General features: G+C 45.2%; 1 protein-coding gene across 2 annotated transcripts in view; it reads left to right on the top strand.

The window, feature by feature from the left end:
* LOC124802802 (derlin-1) overlaps positions 1-27,799 on the top strand; it is a 135,518-nt gene that overhangs the window by 77,799 nt on the left and 29,920 nt on the right. For both annotated transcript variants that reach the window (XM_047263805.1, XM_047263806.1), the window contains exon 5: positions 18,177-18,325. In XM_047263805.1, coding sequence (XP_047119761.1) covers positions 18,177-18,325 — 149 coding nt within the window. The remainder of the gene's footprint in view (positions 1-18,176; positions 18,326-27,799) is intronic.

The following is a 27,799-nucleotide window of genomic DNA, read 5'->3' as shown; positions in this document are numbered from 1 at the left end:
CCGCAAAACCGTGCGATTAGTAGACGAAACGACGTGCCTCTCCAATGGGAACCGAAAACATTTGATCGCAAGGTCATCGGTCAACCGATTCCTCCACGGGAAAACACGTCTGATATAGTCTATACGACACTGGTGATGGCATGTGCATCTCATGACACGAGTATGTTGTCGACCCACCTAACTTGTACACTTAGTGAATGAGTAAAAAGATTCTTCTACCTTGCCCGATTTAGGTTTTCTTGTGGATGTGATAATCACTCCCAAAAAAAAACGATGAAAACATAAGAGTTTGTCACATAAACTGAAAATAAAAAAATTAAACTTTTCACTCGAGGGAAGACTTGAACCTAGGACCTCTAGTTCCGTTGCTGCTCTCGCTAACCAGGGGACCACGGCGCTCCTTGACTTCTAGTGTCCTTGATGTTGGCTATCTCCGCACGGACTACTCAGTTTGTATAGTTTTCTAATTTTTTCCATAGTTCCACCCAACTTCTTCCTGTTTTCTCGATTCATCTGTGTTCAGTTTTTCAAGGCCTATACACTGTGCCAACTTATAACTAAATCTGAGGGGGGTGCGATGGGGAGGTTCCCTTGTAAGAAATGAAAGAGGAAGCCGCCTGGTAGAATTTTGCACAGAGCACAATTTAATCATAGCTAACACTTGGTTCAAGAATCATAAAAGAAGGTTGTATACATGGAAGAAGCCTGGAGATACTGACAGGTTTCAGATAGATTATATAATGGTAAGACAGAGATTTAGGAACCAGGTTTTAAATTGTAAGACATTTCCAGGGGCAGATGTGGACTCTGAACTGTAGATTAAAACTGAAGGAAAACCAGAGGTTGTACAGAGTTTCAGGGTGAGCATAAGGGAACAATTGACAGGAATGGGGGAAAGAAATACAGTAGAAGAAGAATGGGTAACTTTGAGGGATGAAGTAGTGAAGGCAGCAGAGGATCAAGTAGGTAAAATGAAGAGGGCTAGTAGAAATCCTTGGGTAACAGAGGAAATATTGAATTTAATAGATGAAAGGAGAAAATATAAAAATTCAGTAAATCAAGCAGGCAAAAAGGAATACAGGCGTCTCAAAAATGAGATCGAAAAAAGGGCAAAATGGCTAAGCAGGGATGGCTAGATGACAAATATAAGGATGTAGAGGCTTATCTCACTAGGGGTAAGATAGATACTGCCTACAGGAAAATTAAAGAGACCTTTGGAGAAAAGAGAAAAAACTTGTATGAATATCAAGAGCTCAGATGGAAACCTAGTTCTAAGCGAAGAAGGGAAAGCAGCAAGGTGGAAGGAGTATATAGAGGGTCTATACAAGGGCGATGTACTTGAGGACAATATCATGGAAATGGAAGAGTATGTAGATGAAGATGAAATAGGACATATGATACTGCGTGAAGAGTTTGACAGAGCACTGAAAGACCTGAGTCGAAATAAGGCCCCGGGAGTAGACAACATTCCATTAGAACTACTGACAGCCTTGGGAGAGCCAGCCCTGACAAAACGACCATCTGGTGAGCAAGTTATACGATACAGGCGAAATACCCTCAGACTTCAAGAAGAATGTAATTATTCCAATCCCAAAGAAAGCAGGTGCTGACAGACGTGGAAATTACCGAACAATCAGTTTAATAAGTCACGGATCCAAAATACTAACGCGAATTCTTTACAGACGAATGGAAAAACTGGTAGAAGCCGACCTTGGGGAAGATCAGTTTGGGTTCCGTAGAAATATTGGAACACGTGAGGCAATACTGACCCTACAACTTACCTTAGAAGCTAGATTAAGGAAAGGCAAACCTACGTTTCTAGCATTTGTAGACGTAGAGAAAGCTTTTGACAATGTTGACTGGAATACTCTCCTTCAAATTCTGAAGGTGGCAGGGGTAAAATACAGGGAGCGAAAGGCTATTTACAATTTGTACAGAAACCAGATAGCAGTTATCAGAGTCGAGGGCCATGAAAGGGAAGCAGTGGTTGGGAAGGGAATGAGACAGGGTTGTAGCCTCTCCCCGATGCTATTCACTCCGTATATTGAGCAAGCAGTAAAGAAAACAAAAGAAAATTTAGGAGTAGGTATTAAAATCTATGGAGAAGAAATAAAAACTTTGAGGTTCGCCGATGACATTGTAATTCTGTCAGAGACAGCAAAGGATTTGGAAGAGCAGTTGAACGGAATGGACAGTGTCTTGAAAGGAGGATATAAGATGAAGATCAACAACAATACGAGGATAGTGGAATGTAGTCGAATTAAGTCGGGTGATGCTGAGGGAATTAGATTAGGAAATGAGACACTTAAAGTAGTAAAGGAGTTTTGCTATTTGGGGAGCAAAATAACTGATGATGGTCGAAGTGGAGAGAATATAAAATGTAGACTGGCAATGGCAAGGAAAGCCTTTCTGATGAAGAGAAATTTGTTAACACCGGGTATAGATTTAAGTGTCAGGAAGTCGTTTCTGAAAGTATTTGTATGGAGTGTAGCCATGTATGGAAGTGAAACATGGACGATAAATACTTTGGACAAGAAGAGAATAGATGCTTTTGAAATGTGGTGCTACAGAAGAATGCTGAATATTAGATGGGTATGGGTAGCTCACATAACTAATGAGGAGATATTGAAAAGAATTGGTGAGAAGAGGAGTTTGTGGCACAACTTGACTAGAAGAAGGGATCGGTTGGTAGGACATGTTCTGAGGCATCAATGGATCACCAATTTAGTATTGGAGGGCAGTGTGTAAGGTAAAAATCGTAGAGGGAGGCCAAGAGATGAATACACTAAGCAGATTCAGAAGGATGTAGGTTGCAGTAGGTACTGGGAGATGAAGAAGCTTGCACAGGATAGAGTAGCACGGAGAGCTGCATCAAACCAGCCTCAGGACTGAAGACTACAACAACAACAACAACAACAACAACAACAACGTCCTTATATTGCAGTCGCTTTTCTTTAAAAACAAAGAAATTGGTTGATAAGCCATGTTCAGATGAAGTGTTGGAATCATATAAGGGGGTCAGCTTTTACAAATTATGAACTACATACCCCATGGAGTATGGGTGCTCACGTAAGTAATGTGGCTTCTGCATGGCACTCAGGAGGAAACTGCTGAACTGATTGACAGTTAACTTCATTTTGTGTATTAAATGGAATGCGGTCAATGTGTGGGACTCTGTGATATGAGGCAGTGTAAGGAAGGGTAAATGATGATATTGCCCATTGAAGTGGCATTGACAAACTGAATTCTGCACTGGGTAGCACAAACTCGACATGGTTGCTCTCTACAGCAAATGGTGCTGACAACAAACACTCTAGATTGGCAGCTGCAAGTGTAGATATCTGCTGTCTCAACACACACACCACCAGGAAGAACTCCCACTTTGCAAGCCTTGCAGCTCGTGCTCCCTCCTGAGAGCCAGTTGCCACAGATTTCTATGAGAGACTGCTTCCTGTAAGATCTTGACAAGATTTCGTGTTCATGGAATAATAAAGTAATCATAATTACACAAATTTGTCACTCATGTTTGAAAGGCCTTTGAAAAATTGTGCATTTCGGCTTCTATGACCAGCCATCCATGAGAAATATTTTCAATACAATCTTGGTTGTCCAAACCAATCACTTGAAATCCCTCACCCCTGAGAAGTTAAGCACCATAGTGCTCAGAGCCATTTGAACCTCTCACACCTCTCCCCCCCACACTTCCCTCTCCTCCCCCCACACTTCCCTCTCCTCCCCCCACACTTCCATCTCCTCCCCCCACACTTCCCTCTCCTCCCCCCACACTTCCCTCTCCTCCCCCCACACTTCCCTCTCCTCCCCCCACACTTCCCTCTCCTCCCCCCACACTTCCCTCTCCTCCCCCCACACTTCCCTCTCCCCCCCACACTTCCCTCTCCCCCCCACACTTCCCTCTCCCCCCCACACTTCCCTCTCCCCCCCCACACTTCCCTCTCCCCCCCCACACTTCCCTCTCCCCCCCCACACTTCCCTCTCCCCCCCCACACTTCCCTCTCCCCCCCCACACTTCCCTCTCCCCCCCACACTTCCCTCTCCCCCCCACACTTCCCTCTCCCCCCCACACTTCCCCCTCCCCCCCACACTTCCCCCTCCCCCCCACACTTCCCCCTCCCCCCCACACTTCCCTCCCCCCCACACTTCCCTCCCCCCCACACTTCCCTCCCCCCCACACTTCCCTCCCCTTACACTTCCCTCCCCCCCACACTTCCCTCTCCCCCCCCCACACACTTCCCTCTCCCCCCCACACTTCCCTCTCTCCCCCCCCCCCCCCCCCCCCACTTCCCTCTCTCCCCCCCCCCCCCACACACACTTCCCTCTCCCCCCCACACACACTTCCCTCTCCCCCCCCACACACACTTCCCTCTCCCCCCCCCACACACACACTTCCCTCTCCCCCCCCCCCCACACACACTTCCCTGTCCCCCCCCCCCACACACACACTTCCCTCTCCCCCCCACACACACACTTCCCTCTCCCCCCCACACACACACTTCCCTCTCCCCCCCCCACACACACACTTCCCTCTCCCCCCCCACACACACACTTCCCTCTCCCCCCCCACACACACACTTCCCTCTCCCCCCCCACACACACTTCCCTCTCCCCCCCCACACACACTTCCCTCTCCCTCCCCCCCACACTTCCCTCTCCCTCCCCCCCACACTTCCCTCCCCCCCCCCCACTCCCCCCCCCACCCACTCCCCTCTCCCCCCCACCCACTTCTGTCTCTCCCCCCACCCACTTCCGTCTCTCCCCCCACCCACTTCCGTCTCTCCCCCCACCCACTTCCGTCTCTCCCCCCACCCACTTCCGTCTCTCCCCCCCACCCACTTCCCTCTCTCCCCCCCCACCCACTTCCCTCTCTCCCCCCCCACCCACTTCCCTCTCTCCCCCCCCACCCACTTCCCTCTCTCCCCCCCACCCACTTCCCTCTCCCCCCCCCCCCCCCCACCCACTTCCCTCTCCCCCCCCCCACCCACTTCCCTCTCCCCCCCCACCCACTTCCCTCTCCCCCCCCACCCACTTCCCTCTCCCCCCCACCCACTTCCCTCTCTCCCCCCCACCCACTTCCCTCTCTCCCCCCCACCCACTTCCCTCTCTCCCCCCCACCCACTTCCCTCTCTCCCCCCCACCCACTTCCCTCTCTCCCCCCACCCACTTCCCCCTCTCCCCCCCCCACCCACTTCCCCCTCTCCCCCCACCCACTTCCCCCTCTCCCCCCACCCACTTCCCCCTCCCCCCCACCCACCACCCACATTCCCCCCTCCCCCACCCACCACCCACTTCCCCCCTCCCCCCACCCACCACCCACTTCCCCCTCTCCCCCCCACCCACCACCCACTTCCCCCTCTCCCCCCCACCCACCACCCACTTCCCCCTCTCCCCCCCCCACCCACCACCCACTTCCCCCTCTCCCCTCCCCCCACCCACCACCCACTTCCCCCTCTCCCCTCCCCCCACCCACTTCCCCCTCTCCCCTCCCCCCACCCACTTCCCCCTCTCCCCTCCCCCCCCCACCCACTTCCCCCTCTCCCCTCCACCCCACCCACTTCCCCCTCTCCCCTCCCCCCACCCACTTCCCCCTCTCCCCTTCCCCACCCACTTCCCCCTCTCCCCTTCCCCACCCACTTCCCCCTCTCCCCTTCCCCACCCACTTCCCCCTCTCCCCCCACCCACTTCCCCCTCTCCCACCCACTTCCCCCCCCCCCCCCCCCCCCCACTTCCCCTCCCCCCCTACTTCCCCCACCCACCCACTTCCCCCTCTCCCCTCCCCCCACCCACTACCCCTCTCTCCTCCCCCCACCCACTTCCCCCTCTCCTCCCCCCACCCACTTCCCCCTCCCCCCCACCCACTTCCCCCTCTCCTCCCCCCACCCACTTCCCCCTCTCCTCCCCCCACCCACTTCCCCCTCTCCTCCCCCCACCCACTTCCCCCTCTCCCCCCCACCCACTTCCCCCTCCCCCCCACCCACCACCCACTTCCCCCCCTCCCCCCACCCACCACCCACTTCCCCCCTCCCCCCACCCACCACCCACTTCCCCTCTCCCCCCCACCCACCACCCACTTCCCCCTCTCCCCCCCACCCACCACCCACTTCCCCCTCTCCCCCCCACCCACCACCCACTTCCCCCTCTCCCCCCCACCCACCACCCACTTCCCCCTCTCCCCCCCACCCACCACCCACTTCCCCCTCTCCCCTCCCCCCCACCCACTTCCCCCTCTCCCCTCCCCCCACCCACTTCCCCCTCTCCCCCCCACCCACTTCCCCCTCTCCCCCTCCCCCCCCCCCCCCCCCCCACTTCCCCCCCCCCCCCCCCACATCCCCCCCCCCCTACTTCCCCCACCCACCCACTTCCCCCTCTCCCCTCCCCCCACCCACTACCCCTCTCTCCTCCCCCCACCCACTTCCCCCTCTCCTCCCCCCACCCACTTCCCCCTCTCCTCCCCCCACCCACTTCCCCCCCACGCCCCCCCACCTCTCTCTCGCCCCCCCCCCCCCCCCCCCCCCACCCCCACCCCCACACCTCTCCCCACACCTCTCCCCCCCACACACACCTCTCTCTGCCGCCCCACACACCTCTCTGCACCTCCCTCCCCCCCTCCCCCACATACCTCCCCCGCCACCATACCTCGCGTGCCCCCCTCCCCCCGCCCCCCGCACCTCGCCCCCCCCTCACCACCACACCTCACCACCACACCTCTCTCCCCGCCCATCTCACCAGCACCACCACCATCCTATCTCCCCCCCCCCCCCCCCCCCCCCCGCTTCTACTACCTGACCAGCCCACAATTGGAAATACTCAATAACTCAATCTTGTTCTGCGACGGCTTTGTTCAGTACCTTTTTTTACCACGGCCATTCAAAATCAAGTATTTAAGTTCTCATACAGATAATTGCAGTGTTGTACAGTTCAGTGCTCCGTACAACTTATAATTTCCATCACAAATCATGCTGTCTTCCATTATTTATTTTAAAATTTCCTTTCTTTGTTTTATCTTGATTATGTTAGGGAAGCTTACGGAAATGAATCTGACAGCAATTTATGCCTTTTGGTGTGACAGACTCAAATTTGTGTAAAGCCTTACTTCTCTCCTGGAATCCACTTGAAGGTGTATCGATTGCAGTGTGAGCTTGCCCCTTTACGAGAACTGGCAGCTCCTGGTTTTGATGAAATGGTTTATTGCCCAACTGCCATCGCAAATGAGCCCATATCTTAGTGGTGCAAATCAAATTCTACTGATGCCGCAAGAAACAAACCAGTCATACAAGGTCTGGGCTGCCAAATTTTATGGTCTTAGCCGTAAATATCAATTCATTGCTGATGCCCATAATGAGTCTTACGCAGGCTCTGTGGTGTGTGACGCAATTATCTGTTTAGCTCCAGATGAGAAGGCGCTCCAGAAGGCTCTGTGAAACCCCCCCCCCCCCCCCCCCCCCCCGCCCTGGCAGAAGTTTTGCAAATGGCACAATCTTTTGAAGTTTCTCAGGCCGTGGTTGAATAATTGAATTGTGGCATAATGTTGCAGTAGTGTCACAAGATGTACCCATTAGGACACAGTGTGCACAAGGAAGTGGCAGTGTGGCAGCTGTAAACAAATGGTTCGAGCACCAGCACCGAGCAGATCAAGGCCGGTCCAAGTAGCTGCGACCACCACAGCCCCTGCGTCAGCGTTCTTCGTTTCCGTCTTGTCCTGTCTGTTTTGTTCACCATGAACATACAGCAGCCCTAAGCGCTGAGCTACTTGTAACGTTTGCCACAAGATAGGCCATGACACATCCGTGTCTCATTCGCTGAAGGTTGCTAAAGATATGGACACTGGTGAAAACTTAGAGACTCCAATGCCTGTGACTTTGAGTTAAGTGTTTTTCACCAAGTGCTCTGGGTACAAGTTGATACAGGTGCTGTAGTGATGTTACTGAATTCTCAAACCTACATGAGTTTAGGCTCGCCGCATTGATGCGGATCACATGGAAGCTGGTCAGTCCTAACAAACAGATCATTGCACTGCTGGGACAGTTTACAGCATCTTCTTTGTACAAGTCAGTGGTTCATTCAATTACATCTTTGGTGGTTGCTGATGCCTGTGATGAGAACTTTTTCAAAAGGGATGCATTTCAGGCATTTGGATTCTGTCACCAACGTGGTTTACCTTGTGTCTAATTGTGTACCCGTATTCTCAATTGGCATCAGTATATGAGGAGTTTTTGGAATTGTTCTTGGGAGGTATAGGGTGTGCTACAAATTTTTCTGCTCATATTTCTTTGGAATCCACGGCTCGACCTCGATTTTGTTGGGCACTTCCTATTCCTCTCATCCTGAAAGCTCAAGTGAAAGCTGAATTGGACAGGCTTCAATCTCTGGGGGGTAGTGCAACCAGTTATAGCTAGTGAATGTCATCTCTGCTCATTGTAGTTCAGAAGTCGTTGGGGAAATTTCACCTCTGTGGTAAATTCAGTACCTGCTGTCATGTGCATTGATCATGGACATGTATCCTCTCTCACACCGGGAGGAACTGTTGGTGAAAATATAGGTGGCAAGTACTGTACTAAAATTTCTTTGTTTGAAGCGTAACTGCAGATTCCTATGGACAAAGTCTCGGTCAGTTGTGATATTGAATACTTATGTGGTCTCTATCAATATTAACATTTTCCTTTTGGTGTAGTTAGCACCCCTGGTATTTTACAATATTTTTAGAGAAATTGACTACGTTAGTCCCCAGTTTGCATTAATTTTGTGGATTATATTGTTTTCACATGCTCCTCTGTGGCCAGTCTCCTGAAAAAATTGTGCACTTTGTTTTCTGTCTTACAGTCGGCAGGGTTCCGGTATAACCTTGTAAATTCTCAGAGTTTTCAACCTTCTAATGATTATTTGGGGGATGGGGTTCGTCCTCTGCCATATCACATCTCCACTGTTATGTCTATGCCTCATCCTCGTCCATAAAGGAACTTCTGGCCTGTCTAGGGAAGCTAGCCTGCTACCATTATTTCCTGCTGGAGGTGGCCACATTGACCCACTCGTTGCATGTTTTGTTATGCAAAAATGCACCTAATTACTAGAACCCGGACTCCGAACATGCTTTTCAAATGTTGAAATCCAAACTACTCTCTCACTTGTTTAGTTACGTTCCTTTCAGACCAGCACATAGTTTTGGCAACTGATGTGTCATTGTATGGCCTCAATGTGATCCTGGAGCACTAATATGCCAATGACCTGTTGCTTTCTCTTCTAAATCTCTCACTCTAAGATAGAAAAAGGGGCTCTCCACACCATCTACAACATGGGGAGCTCTTTTTATCTTGGTACAATTATGAAATTCATTTTCGACCTATGTTGCTTTTTTCCACCTCAAACCCCCAGTAGGCTGACTGCTCATTGGCGGGTTTGTGCTTGGGTACCATGGTCATTGCAACATCTTCTCCCTTCCATGCTGCATATCTATCCTCTTGCTGTTCTTTTCCTCCTCCCTTGGGAAACATGGACTGTTTCTGGAAATGAATTCTGCATTTTCATTTGTCAGTATATGAATACTCTCCACTGTTTTTCATTCCTTTATTCTGTTTTTTGGTCACCTTCTCTTATCCTTCCTCCACTTTGGCGTTTGGGGTTCCATTTCTTCTTCTTCCTCCTCCTCCTCCTCCTCCCTGTGCACTCCTGAAGGCCGGCCAATGTGACTGACACGTAACAGGTGACTGGATAACGAATAATTCCCAATCCCAGATCAACAGGTAGGGTTTGCACGTACCCCCTGCACAGGACAGCCCCAGGGAGGGGTGATTTCCTGGAGCTGCCACCATCCCAAGTTACTGATAGGTCCCTCTGTCAGGTGTTTGGGAGATGTGACCTGAGGTGTCAAGAATCACCTAAGGCAGGTGCGCCCTCTTCTAAAGAAGGCCACCAGTTGGAAGGAGCATGCCATCAGAAATGCTGCAATCATGGGGATTTTCTTGCAGTGAACAAATCATTTTCAGTCAACAGCTTTGAAATGTAAACAGAATGAGACTATTGACTATTGATTCGAAGACCCTCCCAGTTGCAGCATGGTTCCTCGTGGTTTTGCATACAGTATATCCCTTTATTATTCAGAAAGGTGTTTGATATCACAGGGCCAGCAATTGTATCTTCTCTCTTTTATGCAATGGCATTTTTCTTTTGGAGGCTGCTTCTGATTCTCAAACACAACTATTGCTTGCAGCTTTGCTCTTCCATGGCTGTACTGTTTGTGTCAAGGCCCATCGAACACTGAATTCTTCCCAAGGTGGTGTTATTTACACTAGGCTGCCCGATGGTCTGACAAAGACTGAAGTCCAAACGTACCACTCTGATTAGTGTGTCATTGCTGTCCATCAGGTGATGAAACAAGTAGATGACTCCTTAGTGCCCCCCCCCCCCCCCCACACACACACACACACTTTGTCACTTTTCATAGAGTAGTTGTTCTGTCAGAGATCAAAACAAGTTATGCAGTTATCTCAGTCAGACCGTATATTGCGAACGCAGTGCGCTGCTACCAGTGTCGTCATTACAAACACTCGAGAGTCCTGTCGAAACCTAGCCAAATGTGTAACCTGTGGTAGGGATGCCCACAAGGACGATTGTCTGCCTCCTCTTCCCCCTCCATCAACTGCAATGGCGACCATTCTGTCTCCTCTTGAGATTGTCCTGTGTATCTTGATGAGTGGGCTATCCAGGAGATCCGAGTGAAGGAAAAAATACCTTAACCGCTCCCCCATAAGTTGTTGGCTAGTCGGAAACCCTGTGTTCTACCATCTGGCACAGACAGTACTGCTCTTGCTACATCTTGCTCCACAAAGAACATGGCCATGCAGATGTGACCTCAAATTTAGCACTGCGATTGTGAAATTGCCCAGAATCATGTTAGGATCCCCATCTCCTTCTCCAGCTGTGCAGCACACTACCAAACTTTCACCTCACAAGGCAAAGCCACCTGCTACACAACCGGCAGGCCGGAAAGGACAGAAGGAATACTCCTGTGAAACCTTCATACGTCCCTCCAGCCAACCTACATCCGAGTCTTCCTGTGCTAACCGGTAAGGCTCGAAGAAGTCAAAGAAAGGCAAACGGTCTTCCCCTTCACTGACTCTGAGATCCTCTTCAACAGTGTCGCCATGTGGTACCCTCGCCCAGCTGACCTCTGTGTCGCTGGTGTGCACCACCAACCGTGTTTCAGCTCTGGACTCCATAGGCCGACAGCAGGTGAGCGCTAACACTTCTGTAGACCTTGTGGAGCAGGATCCTCCTGCTTCTGTGCTTTGTAGCTACGAGTCTTTAAAGGCTGGCATTTGACAGCCACCCGACTGACACCCCTTCATTTTTTCCTCCTCATTATTCTCTTCTAATGGAACGTACGGGGCCTTCAATCCAACAAAGAGGATTTACGACTGCTCTTAGAATCACAGCATCCACTTTTTCTGTGCCTTCAGGGAACAAAATTGCACCCTCATGACCACTGTGAGCTCTCACATTTCTTGCCGGTCCGTTTTGACTTTACCCCGAGATCGGCATTTCATCTGATGGGGGAGTCATGATACTCGTATGGGATGACGTTTATAGTCAACCCATCTCCCTTACTACCATCCTTGAAGCTGTTGCAGTTCACCTTTTCCTTTCTTACTTGACCTCTCCCCTTTGTACTGTTTATATCCTTCTATCATTAGATGTCACCAGGGTAGACTTCCTCCAACTTATTGGGCAGCTACCTCACTCCTTTCTGATGCTCGATGACTTTAATGTGCACCACCCCATTGGGGTTCTCCCAGAACCAGTCAGAGAGGTGCCCTCTTGGCTGACCTTTTCAATCACCATAACCTCATCTGCTTTAACACTGGAACACCCACGTTCCTTTCAGACTCCATGCACACCAATTCCCATGTGGACTTTTCCTTCTGCACTGCCCAGCTAGCCCATCATCTTGAGTGGTCTGTTCTCTCTGACACACACTCGAGTGTCCATTTCCCATGTGCTATCAGTTTGCTGACTCATACCCCACCTATGTGCACACCCAAATGGCAGCTTACTATGGCCAACTATAGGCTTTACTCCTTCCTGTTGACCTTCGACGAACATTTCCCCAGTTGTGAGGACCAGGTGGAATATCTTACAAATGTTATCCTTACCGTCTGACTGTTCCGTTGCTCACACTTCCTCTTTAGTACGCTGTGGCCTGGTCCCTTGGTGGACTGAGGTGTGCCACACCGCCATGCAATTCGCACACAGATAGGTGCTCTCCGCATTTCTAACAGTAATCCTATGATGGCAAACTCCATTCATTATGAATAGATGCGTGCACAGTGTCATCGCATTCTTCGAGACAGCAAAAAAGCTAGCTGGATTTGATTTACTAGTACTAGTTCATGTAACTGTTCCTGTACCTCTTCCATCATGTGGGCCAACCTCTGATGGCTCTCTGGGACCAAGATCCATACCCCAGTTGTGGGCATGACAGTAGCAGACAATGTCATTATGGACCCTGTTGCTATCTGCAACACCTTGGGCCACCAGTTTGCGGAGATTTCAAGCTCCTCCCACTATCATCTTGCCATCCTCCATCAGAAATGAGTGGAGGTGGCTCGGGCGATACCCTTCTCTTCTCAAAATTGAGTGCTACAATTCCGCCTTTACTATGAGGGAGCTAGATCATACTCACTTAATCCTGATCCACTGCCCCAGGCCAGATGCTGTTAATACTCAGATGTTGCAACGTGTATCTCTTGTGGGCAGTTGCTTTCTGCTTAATATGTACAATTGCGTCTGGGCAGAGGGCCTGTTTCCCAGATGCTGACATGAAGCCGCTGTAATACCTGTACCTAAGCCTGGTAAGGACAAACACCTTCCTTCTAGCTACCGCCCCATTTCTCTCACCAGCTGTGTTGGCAAAGTGATGGAACGTATGATTCATGCCCAGCTGGTATGGTGGCTCAAGTCTCACAATTTACTAACAGCTGCACAATGTAGATTCTGAGCGCACCATTCAGCAGTTGACCATCTCGTCTATTTGTCCACCCATGTCATGAATGGTTTTCTGCTGAAATACCAAATTGTGGCTGTGTTTTTCGATTTGGAGAAAGCCTATGACGCCTGCATGAGGACTGGTATCCTCCTTACTCTGTAAATGTGGGGATTCCATGGCCGCCTGCCGTGCTTCCTTCAGGAATTTTAAGACAAGTTTATTCAAGGTATGTGTGGGTTCTGCCTTATGGACACCTTTATTCAGAAAATAGTGTCGTCATCTTTGTTATCGCCATTAAGTCTGTAGTGGCCTGTTTCCCGCCAGGCATCTTTGGTTCTCTTTTCGTTGACAATTTTGCCACTTATTGCAGTTCTCCACGGACATGGCACATTCGCCATCTTCCGTGAAGTCGCGATCATCTTTACTCAAAGCATTGGCAATGGCTTTCATTTTTCAACTGCAAAACTGTTTGTTTGAATTTCTGGTGGTGCAATTGGTTTCTTCCACCATCTTTACATCTTTGGCCTGTTGCTCTTCTGTTCGTTGAAACTATGAAATTCCTGTGGCTCACGCTCGATACAAAACTTAGTCCTCCCACATGTCTTGCCTGGCAGCTCGCTTTATGCAGTCCGTCAATACCCTGTGTGTTCTCAATGGTACTCCCTGGGGATCACATCAAACCACTCTCCTCCTTATGTATCGGTGTCTTGTTTGTTCGAAACTAGACTATTGGTGTTTCATTTATGCATCTGCATGTGCGTCCTCTTACACCATCTCAGTACTATCCGCCATTGTGGTATCCATTAGGCCACTGGTGCCTTTTACAGTAGCCTGGTTGAGAGTCTGTATGCAGAAGCTACCGAACTACCATTGTCATTCCACCATGACTTTCTCTTCAGCAGATGTGTGTGCCATACGTGGCCACCCATCCTATGCCTCCCTCTTTGATGATTCCTTTGATTGCCAGTATGGGGCGTGTCCCTCTTCTCTGTTACTTCCTGGAGTTTGCTTTCGGCTCTTACTTCAGCAGCTTAATTTCACTCTACCTGCAACTTTCCCAGTGGGTGTGAAACCTTCACCACCTTGACTTCATCCAGCCGCCCATGTTTTTGTTGGTCTTCATTTGCTTCCTAAGGATGCAACTCCAGCCTCACTCTATCAACTTCAGTTTCACGACCTTCACATAGAACTTCACGATCGGCTTCCAGTACACTGCTCAATATTTGTAGCAGAGCTCTTTGCCCTGTATCAGGCCATAGAGTACATCCGGCGACACACTTTTCAGTTGTCACCTGCTCACTCTCTTAGTTCACTTCAAAGCCTGTGTGTGCTGTATACCATCCATCCCTTAGTGCATCAGGTCCAGGAAAGCTGTCAGTTGCTCACTCTTGGAACCTGTATTGCCTCCGCTTGTGGCAGCCAGGACCAGAGTCTTATAATATTGAATCTAACAATCTCGCGGGTGCAAAGTGTGCTCTGTAGCGGCTAACCATATGATTCTCCCCATCTCCAGTTGCCCGTGTGCTCTATGTAGTAGGGAATATTGCCGGCCACTCAAAAATGCTGTAACATTTAAGATCAGTCAAAAATTTCTCCAAAGCTCTGGAAAAAGTGAGAGTTTGCAGGATAGCATGTAGTGGAGGCATGAACCTGTGTACCACAAAAAAAGTAGAAAAAGAGTAGGGCAACTGTAAAAGAGGTGAAACAGATAGGCCTTCTGTCACGGAACATGTTTTGCAACTGGGATACCACCAGTTTAAATTTGATTAGACTCAGATCGTGACTTCCATCAGGAGATAACAGGTAATGGAGATTACTAAACATTACAAATTTTATCAAATGGAATAGGATGTGAAATTGAGTGGTATCTTTATTCCTGTGCTAAAAAAGATGTATGCCTGTCTTCAAATATGGGGTGATAGACATAGCAGACTCAACAACAGCCAGTCACGTGCCAGTTAGGAAAAAATGCAATGTCATGCCAGTATGAGAGAGCTCTTAGAAATGAAATGTTACTTAATTCAGCAGTTAGCCAAGTTAGGAATCAGCCTTTCACAGAAGCTACAACCCCCCTTGAAGGTGTTCTCCACAGATGCAGATGAAACAATGGGTTTCTTCAAGAAACCATGGCATAATAGCCCATAATGTTTTTTTAAGTGTAATATTTCCAGCCAAGAAAGTGCACATGTTACTGAAAAACTGTTGATACATACACAATTGTGGAAAAGTAGAGGCCTAGAGTAGAAAAATTAAAAGAACCTTTGGTGAAAGGAGAAACAGCTAAAAGGAGAAACAGCTTTGCAAATATCAGCAGCTCAGATGGCAAGCCAGTACTAAGCAAAGTAGGGAAGGCTGAAAGGTGCAAGGAATAAATATAATGGCTGTACAAAGGAAGTGAGATTGATGACAGTATTATAGGAAGGAAAGAGGAAGTAAATGAAGATGAGATTGGAGATATGAGACTGCGAGAATAATTTGACAGAGCTAAGTGAAAACAAGACACGTGGAGTAACAACATTCCTCAGAATTGCTAAAATCTTTGGGACAAAACTATTCCACCAGGTGTGCAAGATATGAGATAAAAATAGTGTCAGCTTCTGGAAGAATGTAATACCAATTCCGAAGAAGACAGGAGTTAAGTCTGTTGCAGGATTATCAGTTTAATAAATCATAGTTGCAAAATACAGACATGAATTATTTGCAGATGTATGGAAAGACGGTCAGAAGCTGACATCGGACAAGATCAGTTTGGATTCTGGGGAATTGTAACGACATGTGAGGCGATACTGACAGTACAGCTCATCTTACAAGGGAACCTCCCCATCGCACCCCCCTCAGATTTAGTTATAAGTTGGCACAGTGGATAGGCCTTGAAAACTGAACACAGATCAATCGAGAAAACAGGAAGAAGTTGTGTGGATTAGCAGAATATACAAACTGAGTAGTCCATGCGCAAGATAAGCAACATTAAGGACAATGTGAGCTCAGGAGCACTGTGATCCCGTGGTTAGCGTGAGCAGATGCAGAACGAGAGGTCCTCGGTTCAGGTCATCCATTGAATGAAAAGTTTAATTTATTTTATTTATGATAATCACAAACTGGCAAGGTAGAGGAATCTTTTTACCCATTCGCCACGTGTACAAGTTAGGTGGGTCGACAACATATTCCTGTCATGTGACGCACATGCCGTCACCAGTGTCGTATAGAATATATTAGACGTGTTTTCCTGTGGAGGAATCGGTTGACCTATGACCTTGCGATCAAATGTTTTCGGTTCCCATTGGAGAGGCACGTCCTTTCATCTGCTAATCACACGATTTTGCGGTGCGGTTGCAAAACACAGACACTAAACTTATTACAGTGAACAGAGACGTCAATGAACGAACGGACAGATCATAACTTTGAGAAAATAAAATTTTCACTCGAGGGAAGGCTTGAACCAAGAACCTCTCGTTCGGCAGCTGCTCACGCTAACCACGACACCAAGGTGCTTCTGAGTTTACGCTGTCTGCATCTACATCTACATCCGTACTCCACAAACCACCTGATGTTGCCTATCTTGCGCATGGACTACTCAGTTTGTATATTTTGCTTATTTTTTTCATAGTTCCACACAACTTCTTCCTGTTTTCTTGATTGATCTGTGTTCAGTTTTTCAAGGCCTATCCACTGTGCCAACTTATAACTAAATCTGAGGGGGGTGCTATGTTAGAAGGCAAACTGAAGAAATAAAAATTTAAAATGGAAACTCCAAGCAGAAATACCAGCAGTGTAAGAAAAGAAAGATTGCTCCTTAGGACAAAAGAAGACACGAAAATTTTTAGACAGGCCTGTCTGCAATTTCACACGGCGTCTTTACAGTAGGTAGCAATCTGTCTTTCCCTACAGTGTTCAAACACAAATTTAAAATTTATAGAATTGGCATATTTAGATAAAGCTTTTGAGAGTGTTGACTGGAATAGTCTTTTGGAATTCTGATGCTAGCAGAGGTAAAATTCAGGAAGCAAAAGGTATTAATGACTTGTATAGAACCCACACTACAATGACAAGAGTAAAAGTGCGTGAATGGGAAGCATTGGTTGAGAAGAGTGAGTCAGGGTTTTAGGGTATCCCCAATGTTATTCAGTCTGTATATTGAGCAAACAATGAAGGAAACCAAGGAGTAATATGGAAAGGGAATTAAAAGTTCAGGGAGAAGAAATGAATTTTTGAGATTTGCCAGTGACTGTGATTCTGTCAGAGAGAGCAAAGAGCAGTTGAACATCATGAAAGGTCACTTGGAAAGACATTATAAGGTGAATATCAAAAAAGTAAAACTACAGTAAAGGAGTCTAGTAAAATTAAATTGGGTGATGTTGAGAAATAAGATAAGGACATCACACACTAAAAATATTACTTAATTTTGTTTGAGCAGCAAAACAACTGGCTCTTGTTTAAGTAGAGTGTATAAAAGTGCAGACTGGCAATACTAAGAAAAATTTTTCTGAAGTTGTTTGTCTATTGTGTAGAGGTCTAAGTGAATAAGAGAAAAGAGATCAGCAGGTGTCTTATCTGCAACCACAGCTCTTTTACCACATTTGTATCCATGAATATAAATAATAAATCTGCAGAAATCATGAGGTAGGATACTCACTGGACTGAATTTTCATCTAGTGAAGTTGGACCTCATACTTCACATTACGTAGACTACTAAGGAAGGAGGCCAATCATGACCGTTTCTTAATACAACAAACCTGTTTTAGTAAGTTTCATACCCTACAAATTTGTATCGGAATTAGTGGAATTAATTTTCTGAAAAACATTTTTGTTATATTGAGAAGTCAAAAATGTGTTAATACTCGTCATAGCATTTTTATATGGTAAGTTGATCATCTAGTTTATCAAAATCACATAAATTCACCACAATTTTGTCAGTAGTGAAATCTTTTGTCTTAAAAAATTGTGAAAAATAAAGGCCGTAAATAATTAACAAAAATCTGGGAGTTGTGCACTGAGTAATGATGGGGATCTTCTCCCTAACCCTTTGAACTTTGGTCATCTCTACGATTTGCACAACTTCTTAATACATTATATTACCTATGCAAGTGTATAGTATCTGTTCCCTTGTATGTATTGTAGATTTCCTAGCAAATGTTTCTAAAAGTTTGATTGTTAATATAATGCTTCATAATTTCAATTCCAGCTCCTTATGGTTTCCATGGTCCTCAGTGTTCTGTATGTTTGGTGCCAACTAAACAAAGATGTCATAGTCAGCTTTTGGTTTGGAACTCGCTTCAGAGCTACATATTTACCATGGGTCCTCTTTGCCTTTCATCTTATTATTTCTGGAGGGTAAGCACAATTAGCTATACAAAAAAGTTATTAGATTAAGAGAGAGTAGTAATATTAGTTATGACACAAAAAAAGTAATCTGTTGCATTAGGACCTTAGCTGTTTGTAAATTGAAGCAGGAGTTCCTTGTAACTGAAACCAGCTTTCTTATTGTACCAAATGATAGCTTGCCACATTGAAGTGAGCCAGTGACTTGTAATTACAAGTGCTTGCACTTATAGGGAAGTGTTACAGCAGCTGGAGTGGATTCTGTTTTGTTCCTTGGTGAGAGGACTGGAATTAGAATGAGGTGTTTTCAACCTTGTGTGTCTAATTGAGGAGGTACGTGAGTGAGAAGTGGTGGTTCCAAGGTTTAGAAAGCTGACAGTGGCTGGGACAGTGGTGTGCTGATCTTATGCCTTCCATACCACACCAGTGATGGCCCAGGGAGAGGATGATACGGCAGCTGGTTGATACCACCATCCTCGTGGCTCGGTTTTGGAGTCAGGATTTTTTTAGATGTGTTTTCCTTTATCAGATTTCCTGCTTCAGTCAACCTATCTCTTTAATTAAGTTTTTCATTTTGCTTTAATTATATTTGCTTAGGTAATTACAATGGTGTAGATACTCATAAGGTAATTTTTTCTTTAATTCCAAAATTTTCTGTTGATCATTGTGTTGCATATGTTCTAGAATGCATATGGAAGTATACTCCCATTCTAAACATTTAATAGTTATTGCAATACAAACCTGTAAAATGTGAGTGCATGTGCACCATGCCAGCTTGCTATGTGGCAGTTAACTGCTATATTAACTACTTTTTAAATTGTTTATATTATATTTTGCATATCCATTATACTGAGATTTAAATTTCCCATCTCAGTGTGTATCAAAGATTTTTGATGAAAACATTAAACTCACCTGTAGTGATAAACTTAATATTGCACAATTTAATTTTAGTAACTATGCATTACAACCAAACTGGCAAAGTAAGTAAAATAACAGTGAAATACATTGACTTAAAACTGAATCCCCAAATTCTATAGTTCACTTGTGACAATGTTTGCATTTCCCTGACCTTGCATAATATGCAGTGGCCTCAAAATCATGATGGTGTTGTTAAACCCAGTGGATTTGTAGGAACAGAAGCCATTAGAACTGTTCTGTGTGAAAAGTTAATGGCACTGATCAAATAGCTTAAGTGTCTTAGTACTGACAAGCTGACATACAAGATGTCGTTTGTCTGTGAGTGTCCATAAATTAGAAGCATTGAGTTGGCAGCAAGCATGCACACACAGAAGAGAAAAGAAACTTGCTAGCTTTCTGAATCATTGTGATTTTTTTTATGTACCCCATCACCATGACTTACATAATTGATTTATGCAAATAAGGAAGCAGAAAAAAATAAGGCTGTGCAAAATGTGTGTGGGGACTTTAAAAATTCAACTTATGTTGACATAAGCATACCAGGGAGATGATTTCATACAGGATGTTGTTTATACATTAAGACTGGGAAAAGCCTTTGTTAGTCATAAGATCTTGGATATCGTCCATGTGAAATGAAATGTGCAGCAAGGCTTTAAGCAAATTATATCTTTGAAAGGCAAAAGTTTGTGTGTGTGCGTGTGTGTGTGTGTGTGTGTGTGTAATTTAATTTGCAATGTGATGAAACAGTGTCAGTAATGGCCTCTAACAAGACCAAGAGCAATGATGACAATGCTTTCTTAGGGTCAACAGTTCCAACTTACACAATTACAGTGTTTGTAATTCAGATTTGCCAGGTGCCAATGATGATAAAATATATACTCTGCAAGTCAATGCCTGTTTTATAAAAAATAAATTATTAGAATTGGAACATTGTTGTATCATTGTTAAGTTACTTAGAGAGAATATGTGGCTAGCCAGGCTGATAGAGTATTTGCAGATCGTGTTCTGTTATTTTTTAACATTTTATCATAAGCAACCAACTTATTCTAATGAATTTAGTGTGGCATGAGTAGGAGTTGGAACAAATTGTTATTTATTGACAAGTCAAAGAATGCAAAGTAGGACTCTGTATATGAGTGTCAGACAGAAAAAAATGGAGTTGAAAATGATTTTTGATGACTTTTTTAAAAAATATAGAGATTCATGGTTTTCATGTTCCCCATTAATAACAATTATCTCCTTTAGGAAATGTAAAAATACAAAAATTACCTGGTACGCAAAAGGACTGGCAGAAATCGCTCATATGGTATTGAATATATATAAAAATGAGCGTAATTGAGGGATTTGGATTACAATGCTTACTTTAAAAGTAAAAAAAAGTACTACAAAGCAAAGATCATACAGGCTAAAACAGCAGTATGTGAAAGGCACATAGAAGGTGCTCCAAATAACTACAAGGCAGGGTGGAAAGTCATCAGACCAGTGAATTCTTCCAACTGGGTCTGTCAAACACTGCTTGATCCAGGAGAGTTAAATGACTACTTCGTCACATCAGTCAGAGAAATAGACAATATTAAAACCACAGTCATGTCTGCAAGGGATCTGCGTGATCCCCAGTTGCCTGAAAGGGCTTCGTTTCATTGGAATAAAATCATGCCTGATAACGTCCGTAAAACTATTTCCAAAGCATCTAATTCCAAAAGTATGGACTGTGGCTGGATGTCTAATTATGTTGTTAAACAAATAGATCACTTGATAAGCAAGCCACTAAGTTTTGTTCGTAATAAATGTTGAGTATGTATTTTTTCCAGGACTCACTCAAAATCTCAAAATCTATCCCCATTTTCAAAAAGGGTCATAGGCAAATCCCCCAGAGCTGTGAACCAGTTTATATTGTACCTGTATTCTAAAAAAATATTTGAATCACTCATGTACATTCAATTAACCCTGGAGCGTATAAAGTACTGGATATTTAGGTTTTTGCTAGGCGACACTGCTTTTTCCCAGATTGTTGGCACACTAGCTATTCCTCTATTGTGGTCTCGGCTACTGACTGTTATAGTTAGTTTCACTCTGTCGCTTTCTGTTGCCTGTGGTTCCATGAATCTGTTGGCAGAATGCTATTGGTGTACAAAGTACCCCGCACGTCTGATTCTGTAAGTAAATACATAGTTGATATGTATGTTCAGACATGTGTAGATATTTATATCAGATCGGTAGTTTGAAAAAGCTAATTAGTTTGTTATTTATTCAGGGAAATGACACCAGAAGAAGTAGCCAAAATCCTGCAGGAGTTGTCAGATTATAAACTCTGCAGCAGTGGGATTGGGATGAGGAGGTGGAAGTAATTCAATAAAGTGAGCATGGCAGTGATTTTGTACAAGACACACTATCTGTTACTAAAGGTGGCAATAGTGATTCAAAAGAAAAGTAAATGTGGAGTTTTTTATTGGAAGAGATAATGTTACCAAGTGGAGAAAAACTGAATGCTTTACCCCCAGGATGTGATTTGATGGAACGGACACATGAGCTGAAAGCGGAAAACGGACAAACTAGATGCCATTCATCCTTTCTTGCAGATGTTTGTTCTCAATTGCAGAAATTTGTACAACCTCGGGCCGTATGTGACTATTGATGAGAAATTCCGTGGGTTCTGCAATGTGATACAGAATATTCCCAATAAGCACGCAAAATATGGACTCAAGATCTTTCCTATGTCCAAATCAGAAACATTTTTACTTGTAATTCATGGATCTTTTACATATAGCTTGGAAGTATACTGGGGAAAACAAGAGGGTGGCCCATATCAGACCCCAAACAAGCCAAGCGAGATAATGATGCACCTGATTCCTGATGTCAAAGGTAGCAATAGGAATGTCACATTTACACTATTATTATTATTATTATTACATATCTGCTAAAAAAGCAGCTCACTTGTATTGGTACACTGAAGGACAGAAGAGAGATACTTGTTGAATTCCAGGAAGGCAAAAAGCAAGAAGTTGGGTCCTTACTTTTTGGATTTCAAAAAGACGTCATTCTCACATCATGTGTACCAAAGAAAAATGACTGATACATAAACTACCGAAACTTGACAGTAAAACAAACAAGCCTGGAATAATAATGTACTATAACTTGGCAGAAGGGGAGTTGACACCGTGAATCAATTATATAATTCGTACAATGTCCCATGTGTCAAGAGGCGATGGCAAATGGGTGTCTTTTACTCTCTTGTGAATGCACAGGAATCAAGGCACAGAGTTTGTATTCCTCAAATCTAAAATAACTTGCATCATGCAAGAAGAACTTTCTTTTTAAGAATTTAGCAATGGCATTTATGGAGCCACATCAGACTGAAGGATCTAAAATAATGTGTTGGCCTCGTGACATTTCGGGATTCTTGATGAAATGGTGAGAAATCTTGGAAAAGAGAGACATACGTCCATCTACTTCTCAAGAATCAGCAACCAAGATTCTTGATGAAATGGTGAGAAACCTTGGAAAAGAGACATATGTCCATTTACTTCTCAAGAATCGGCAAGCAAGAAATGTGGGCGGTGTGTGGTTTGTGGCTGAGCAGCAGGTGTGTGTGATATATGCAAAAAGTTTGTTTGTAAGAAATGTGACAGTTGTCTATGCTTGCAACAGCTGTAATGCCTAAGTCGTTTCTTCAACTGTGGCTTATGTTCGTGAGGCTTAAATTGTAGGTAACATGTACAAAAATGAAAAATAAAATAGGTAAACCTTAAGCGAAACATTTTCTATTAACTTTTCATGAAATATTTAAATTTCATCGTAAAAAAGTTCAAATAATCAGTCAGGTTCAGAAAGAAATATAGAATTAAAATGCTCAGTAACATTAACATTATCCATAAAACGAACGTCATTTTTCCCAAAGATTGAGATTTTGTTATGTAAATTGTGCACTGGGCTATAAAATACCCCACCTGTCTGCTTGACTAATGAAAATGTTGCACGCCTGATTGAGGGTTAAGCAATTATTTTGAAAAACATAACATCCTTACCAACGGTCAATACAAATTTCAGCCAGGTAAAAATACCACCTCAGCTGTTCTGGAAATTATTGTTCAAGCTTTAACAGCTTTTGAAACTAAGAAACCAGTGTCATTTGCATTATGCAATTTAAGTGAAGCATTCGACTGCATTTCTTTTAACATATTGCTAACAAAATTAGAATATTATAGTATATAAAAATCTAATTTAGCTGTAATTTCTTCCTACCTGAACAACAGAAGACAATTTGTCTCCATTAGAAATACACACTCCTCTTAGTAGAAATTGCTCCAGATGTATCACATGGCTCTGTCCTTGGCCCGTTTTTCATTGTGTATCACAGTTGGTTATCTGGTATGCTGATGATATGACTTTACTTTCTTTGCATCACGTCATCCCGACTCTGGATAAGATTACACAGGAAACTCTGCTTTAAATTGGTTTGCTGCCAATAAAATTGTCTGTAATCCAGACAAAAACCAGAAGGGCTGCCTAAAAATATAGATAACAAATGTGTCAAACTCTTAGGAACATGTATTTATTCCAAACTCAGTTGGGAAGAACATATCAAGAAGTCGGTAAAAAGATTTCGTGATTGTCCTACCTCATGTGGATATGGTCAGCAATAATCATCTCTGTATGACATATTTTGCACTCTGTCACGTATATCATATGGTCTACTCATACGGGGTCATACTCCTCAAATCAGTAACATTAAAAAAATTGTGCATGTAATATGCAAGGCTGGGCCAAATCAGCACTGCCACTCTCTTTTTACCAGGTTTAGGGTAATAACAGTTGTGAATATGTAAGTCTGCACCCCTTGTCAAGAACAACATAAAAAAATTTGTTATTAGGAAAATAATTCACGAACATGACACTAGAAATAAGGCAAACGTTGACATCCCAAGTTGTATGTTACCAATAACAGAAAACTCCCATAAAGTGAATACGATAAAAATTTTTAAGAAGTTTCTTCTCACTGCTCTGTCTTGCTATTCAAAAAATTAAAATTTAATTTATATGACTGGCTAACAAAAAATCTGTGTTATGATATCAGGGTTGCCACAATCCTGGAACTCATGGAATATCAGGGAATTTCAAATGTGTCGGGGGAAGCATCAGGGAAATTTGAAAAAACACTGGAAAAATCTTGTTTTTTATCCCAGTAGATGAAATGGTTTGGTTACTGAAATGTCATGCTGGCTGAACGCAGCGGAGTACGTGCGCCGCTTCATACTTCTCATTCTTACTGCTTCTCCTCTTCCTACCATAGCCCTCTGCTTACAGTCAGTGCTACCATCACTTCTTGCCACTAGCCAAGCAGCTGCCGACGAGAGGCAGGGAAGCATGAGGAGCGGTTTGTTTGGAACTGATTCTGAGAGATTGTTGGTGCAGTGGCTGGAGACAGCAGTCGTGCGTGCGTGCGTGCTTGCACCTCTATAAAAAAAAAAAATTTTAAAAATCCTCAATCTCAAGGCGTGCTGCCGCTGATGGGATAGGTGGCTGTTGAGGTGGAACAGTCATTAGCAGGCAACCTCTAGGGAACCTGCCACACCTCAGTTGTATAAGGCTTACTCAGGCATGCAGGACTCTGTCAGAGTGGACCCTTATTTCCCTAGCTGCTCGTGGGACCAAGACGGAACCCTCAAAATCATCATCTCCTTCCAGCGGGAAGGTCACTGCCTGGGAGTATTCACACCCATTCATCCAAGAGAATGAGAGGGGTTAGTCCTCCTGATAATAAGAACACTTTGTCTGGTACCGCGTGCCGTGGAATTTGAATCCATGCCAGACGTCATGGACGTCGAAGACCTCCTAGAAGTCTCTGCACAATTGCGCCGTAAGCTGTGGCGGCACGCGCCTCCTGGCCCGCTTTTAGTGTGAGGGTGCCACAGTGGAACACGTGGTTCCAGCGGCCAGTAGCGGCGCCCCTGATAGCGTACTTAAGCGCCTGCCTCTGTCAGTCAGTCAGTCTAATCTCGCGTACGTCTGTTGACACATCACCTCGCCAGCTTACTTATTTGTTCTGTGTACGAGTGGACGTGTTTGTTAGGTTTCCTTGTGACTCCGTTGTTCGATGTTGTTGTTGTTGTTCGATCTTGTTGTTCGATCTTGTTGTTGTTGTTGTTCGATCTTGTTGTTGTTGTTGTTGTTGTTGTTCGATCTTGTTGTTGTTGTTGTTGTTCGATCTTGTTGTTGTTGTTCGATCTTGTTGTTGTTGTTGTTGTTCGATCTTGTTGTTGTTGTTGTTGTTCGATCTTGTTGTTGTTGTTGTTGTTCGATCTTGTTGTTGTTGTTGTTGTTGTTCGATCTTGTTGTTGTTGTTGTTGTTGTTGTTCGATCTTGTTGTTGTTGTTGTTGTTGTTGTTGTTCGATCTTGTTGTTGTTGTTGTTGTTGTTGTTGTTCGATCTTGTTGTTGTTGTTGTTGTTGTTCGATCTTGTTGTTGTTGTTGTTGTTGTTCGATCTTGTTGTTGTTGTTGTTGTTGTTCGATCTTGTTGTTGTTGTTGTTCGATCTTGTTGTCGTCGCTGTTCGATCTTGTTGTCGTCGCTGTTCGATCTTGTTGTCGTCGCTGTTCGATCTTGTTGTCGTCGCTGTTCGATCTTGTTGTCGTCGCTGTTCGATCTTGTTGTCGTCGCTGTTCGATCTTGTTGTCGTCGCTGTTCGATCTTGTTGTCGTCGCTGTTCGACCTTGTTGTCGTCGCTGTTCGACCTTGTTGTCGTCGCTGTTCGACCTTGTTGTCGTCGCTGTTCGACCTTGTTGTCGTCGCTGTTCGACCTTGTTGTCGTCGCTGTTCGACCTTGTTGTCGTCGCTGTTCGACCTTGTTGTCGTCGCTGTTCGACCTTGTTGTCGTCGCTGTTCGACCTTGTTGTCGTCGCTGTTCGACCTTGTTGTCGTCGCTGTTCGACCTTGTTGTCGTCGCTGTTCGACCTTGTTGTCGTCGCTGTTCGACCTTGTTGTCGTCGCTGTTCGACCTTGTTGTCGTCGCTGTTCGACCTTGTTGTCGTCGCTGTTCGACCTTGTTGTCGTCGCTGTTCGACCTTGTTGTCGTCGCTGTTCGACCTTGTTGTCGTCGCTGTTCGACCTTGTTGTCGTCGCTGTTCGACCTTGTTGTCGTCGCTGTTCGACCTTGTTGTCGTCGCTGTTCGACCTTGTTGTCGTCGCTGTTCGACCTTGTTGTCGTCGCTGTTCGACCTTGTTGTCGTCGCTGTTCGACCTTGATGTCGTCGCTGTTCGACCTTGATGTCGTCGCTGTTCGACCTTGATGTCGCCGTTCGATCTGTCCTTCGTTGGTTGTGTCCGTCCTCTCCTGTTGTGGTGTTGTTCGCAGGCCTCTCCGCAGGTCCTGCCGCTCTTTCCGTCATTTCAACCCCGCGACCGTCCCAGTCTGTTACAACACTTTGGACTTCAGTCACAGGGCTCATGGAGTTACAAACAATAATGTGTTTTTGGTGACAAAGAGGAAGGAAGGGACATTTGAGAAAGTGTCGTCCTTCTATATCCGTAAGGGCCGGGGTAGGCCTTGCTGTCACTTTAAAATCTATAAAAATGACTGTAATGTCTCTCTTTTGGTCGAAACTAACAGGTCAAAGCAGGTGGAACTTGATAAAAAATCGCAGAAACTCAGTGAATATTATATCATTGTTTAGATGCATGGTTCATGGTGTGGGTTCCTGTAGTCATGTCCTAGTTCATGAACCACGGGCAACGTACGAGTGGCCAAGTAAGTGGTCCCGACAGTCGGGATACCAGTTACTTTGGAATAAGGCTGGGCATCTCGGACATATTCTGAGTCGTGGTCACCTTTGTACTCATATGGCAAAGACTACCAAATCCACCGGTTATTCCCTCAGCCGTTAGGGGTAAAACCCAATGGTACTCGGGGCAAGTAAGGCTAGCAACCTGCTTTCCTGGTACTTTAAATACGATGCTGGCAACAATCAGAGCAAAATGCCTCGGACCTTTGGAGGTGACGGAGTCCCACCTCTAACTGACAAACCAGGGACTCCTAAGATACGACTTGACAAAAAAATGGTAATGAGATGGGGAGCTATTAATATCAATGGGGGCTACTCTGGGAAGAAGGTAGAACTGGCAGAGGCTGCAAGTACGATGGGGCTGGACGTTTTAGCTGTTAGTGACGTTCGGGTAAGGGGGTGAGAAAGAAGAGGTAGTGGGAGAATACAAGGTCTACCTGTCAGGAGTCAAAGCAGGAATAGCACAATGGGGTGTAGGGCTTTACATCAGGAAAGAAATGGAACCCAGCATAGTTGCAATAAGGTACGTAAACGAACGACTGATGTGGATAGATTTGACAGTGTCTAGCAAGGAAATTAGGATTGTGTCAGTATATTCGCATTGTGAAGGGACAGATCAAGATAAGAAGGGTAGTTTTTATGAGGCACTCAGTGATGTAGTTGTTAGAGTAAAGTACAAGGACAGTGTTCTGCTCATGGGTGATTTTAACGCCAGGATTGGAAATCGAACAGAAGGGTATGAAAAGGTTATGGGTAAATTTGGAGAGGATATGGTGGCCAACAGGAATGG

The sequence above is a fragment of the Schistocerca piceifrons genome, chromosome 6 (assembly GCF_021461385.2).
Source record: "Schistocerca piceifrons isolate TAMUIC-IGC-003096 chromosome 6, iqSchPice1.1, whole genome shotgun sequence".
Taxonomy (NCBI): Eukaryota; Metazoa; Arthropoda; class Insecta; order Orthoptera; family Acrididae; genus Schistocerca; species Schistocerca piceifrons.
The sequence above is the reverse complement of the archived record's forward strand: the minus strand, read 5'-3'. Positions and strand labels throughout refer to the sequence as shown.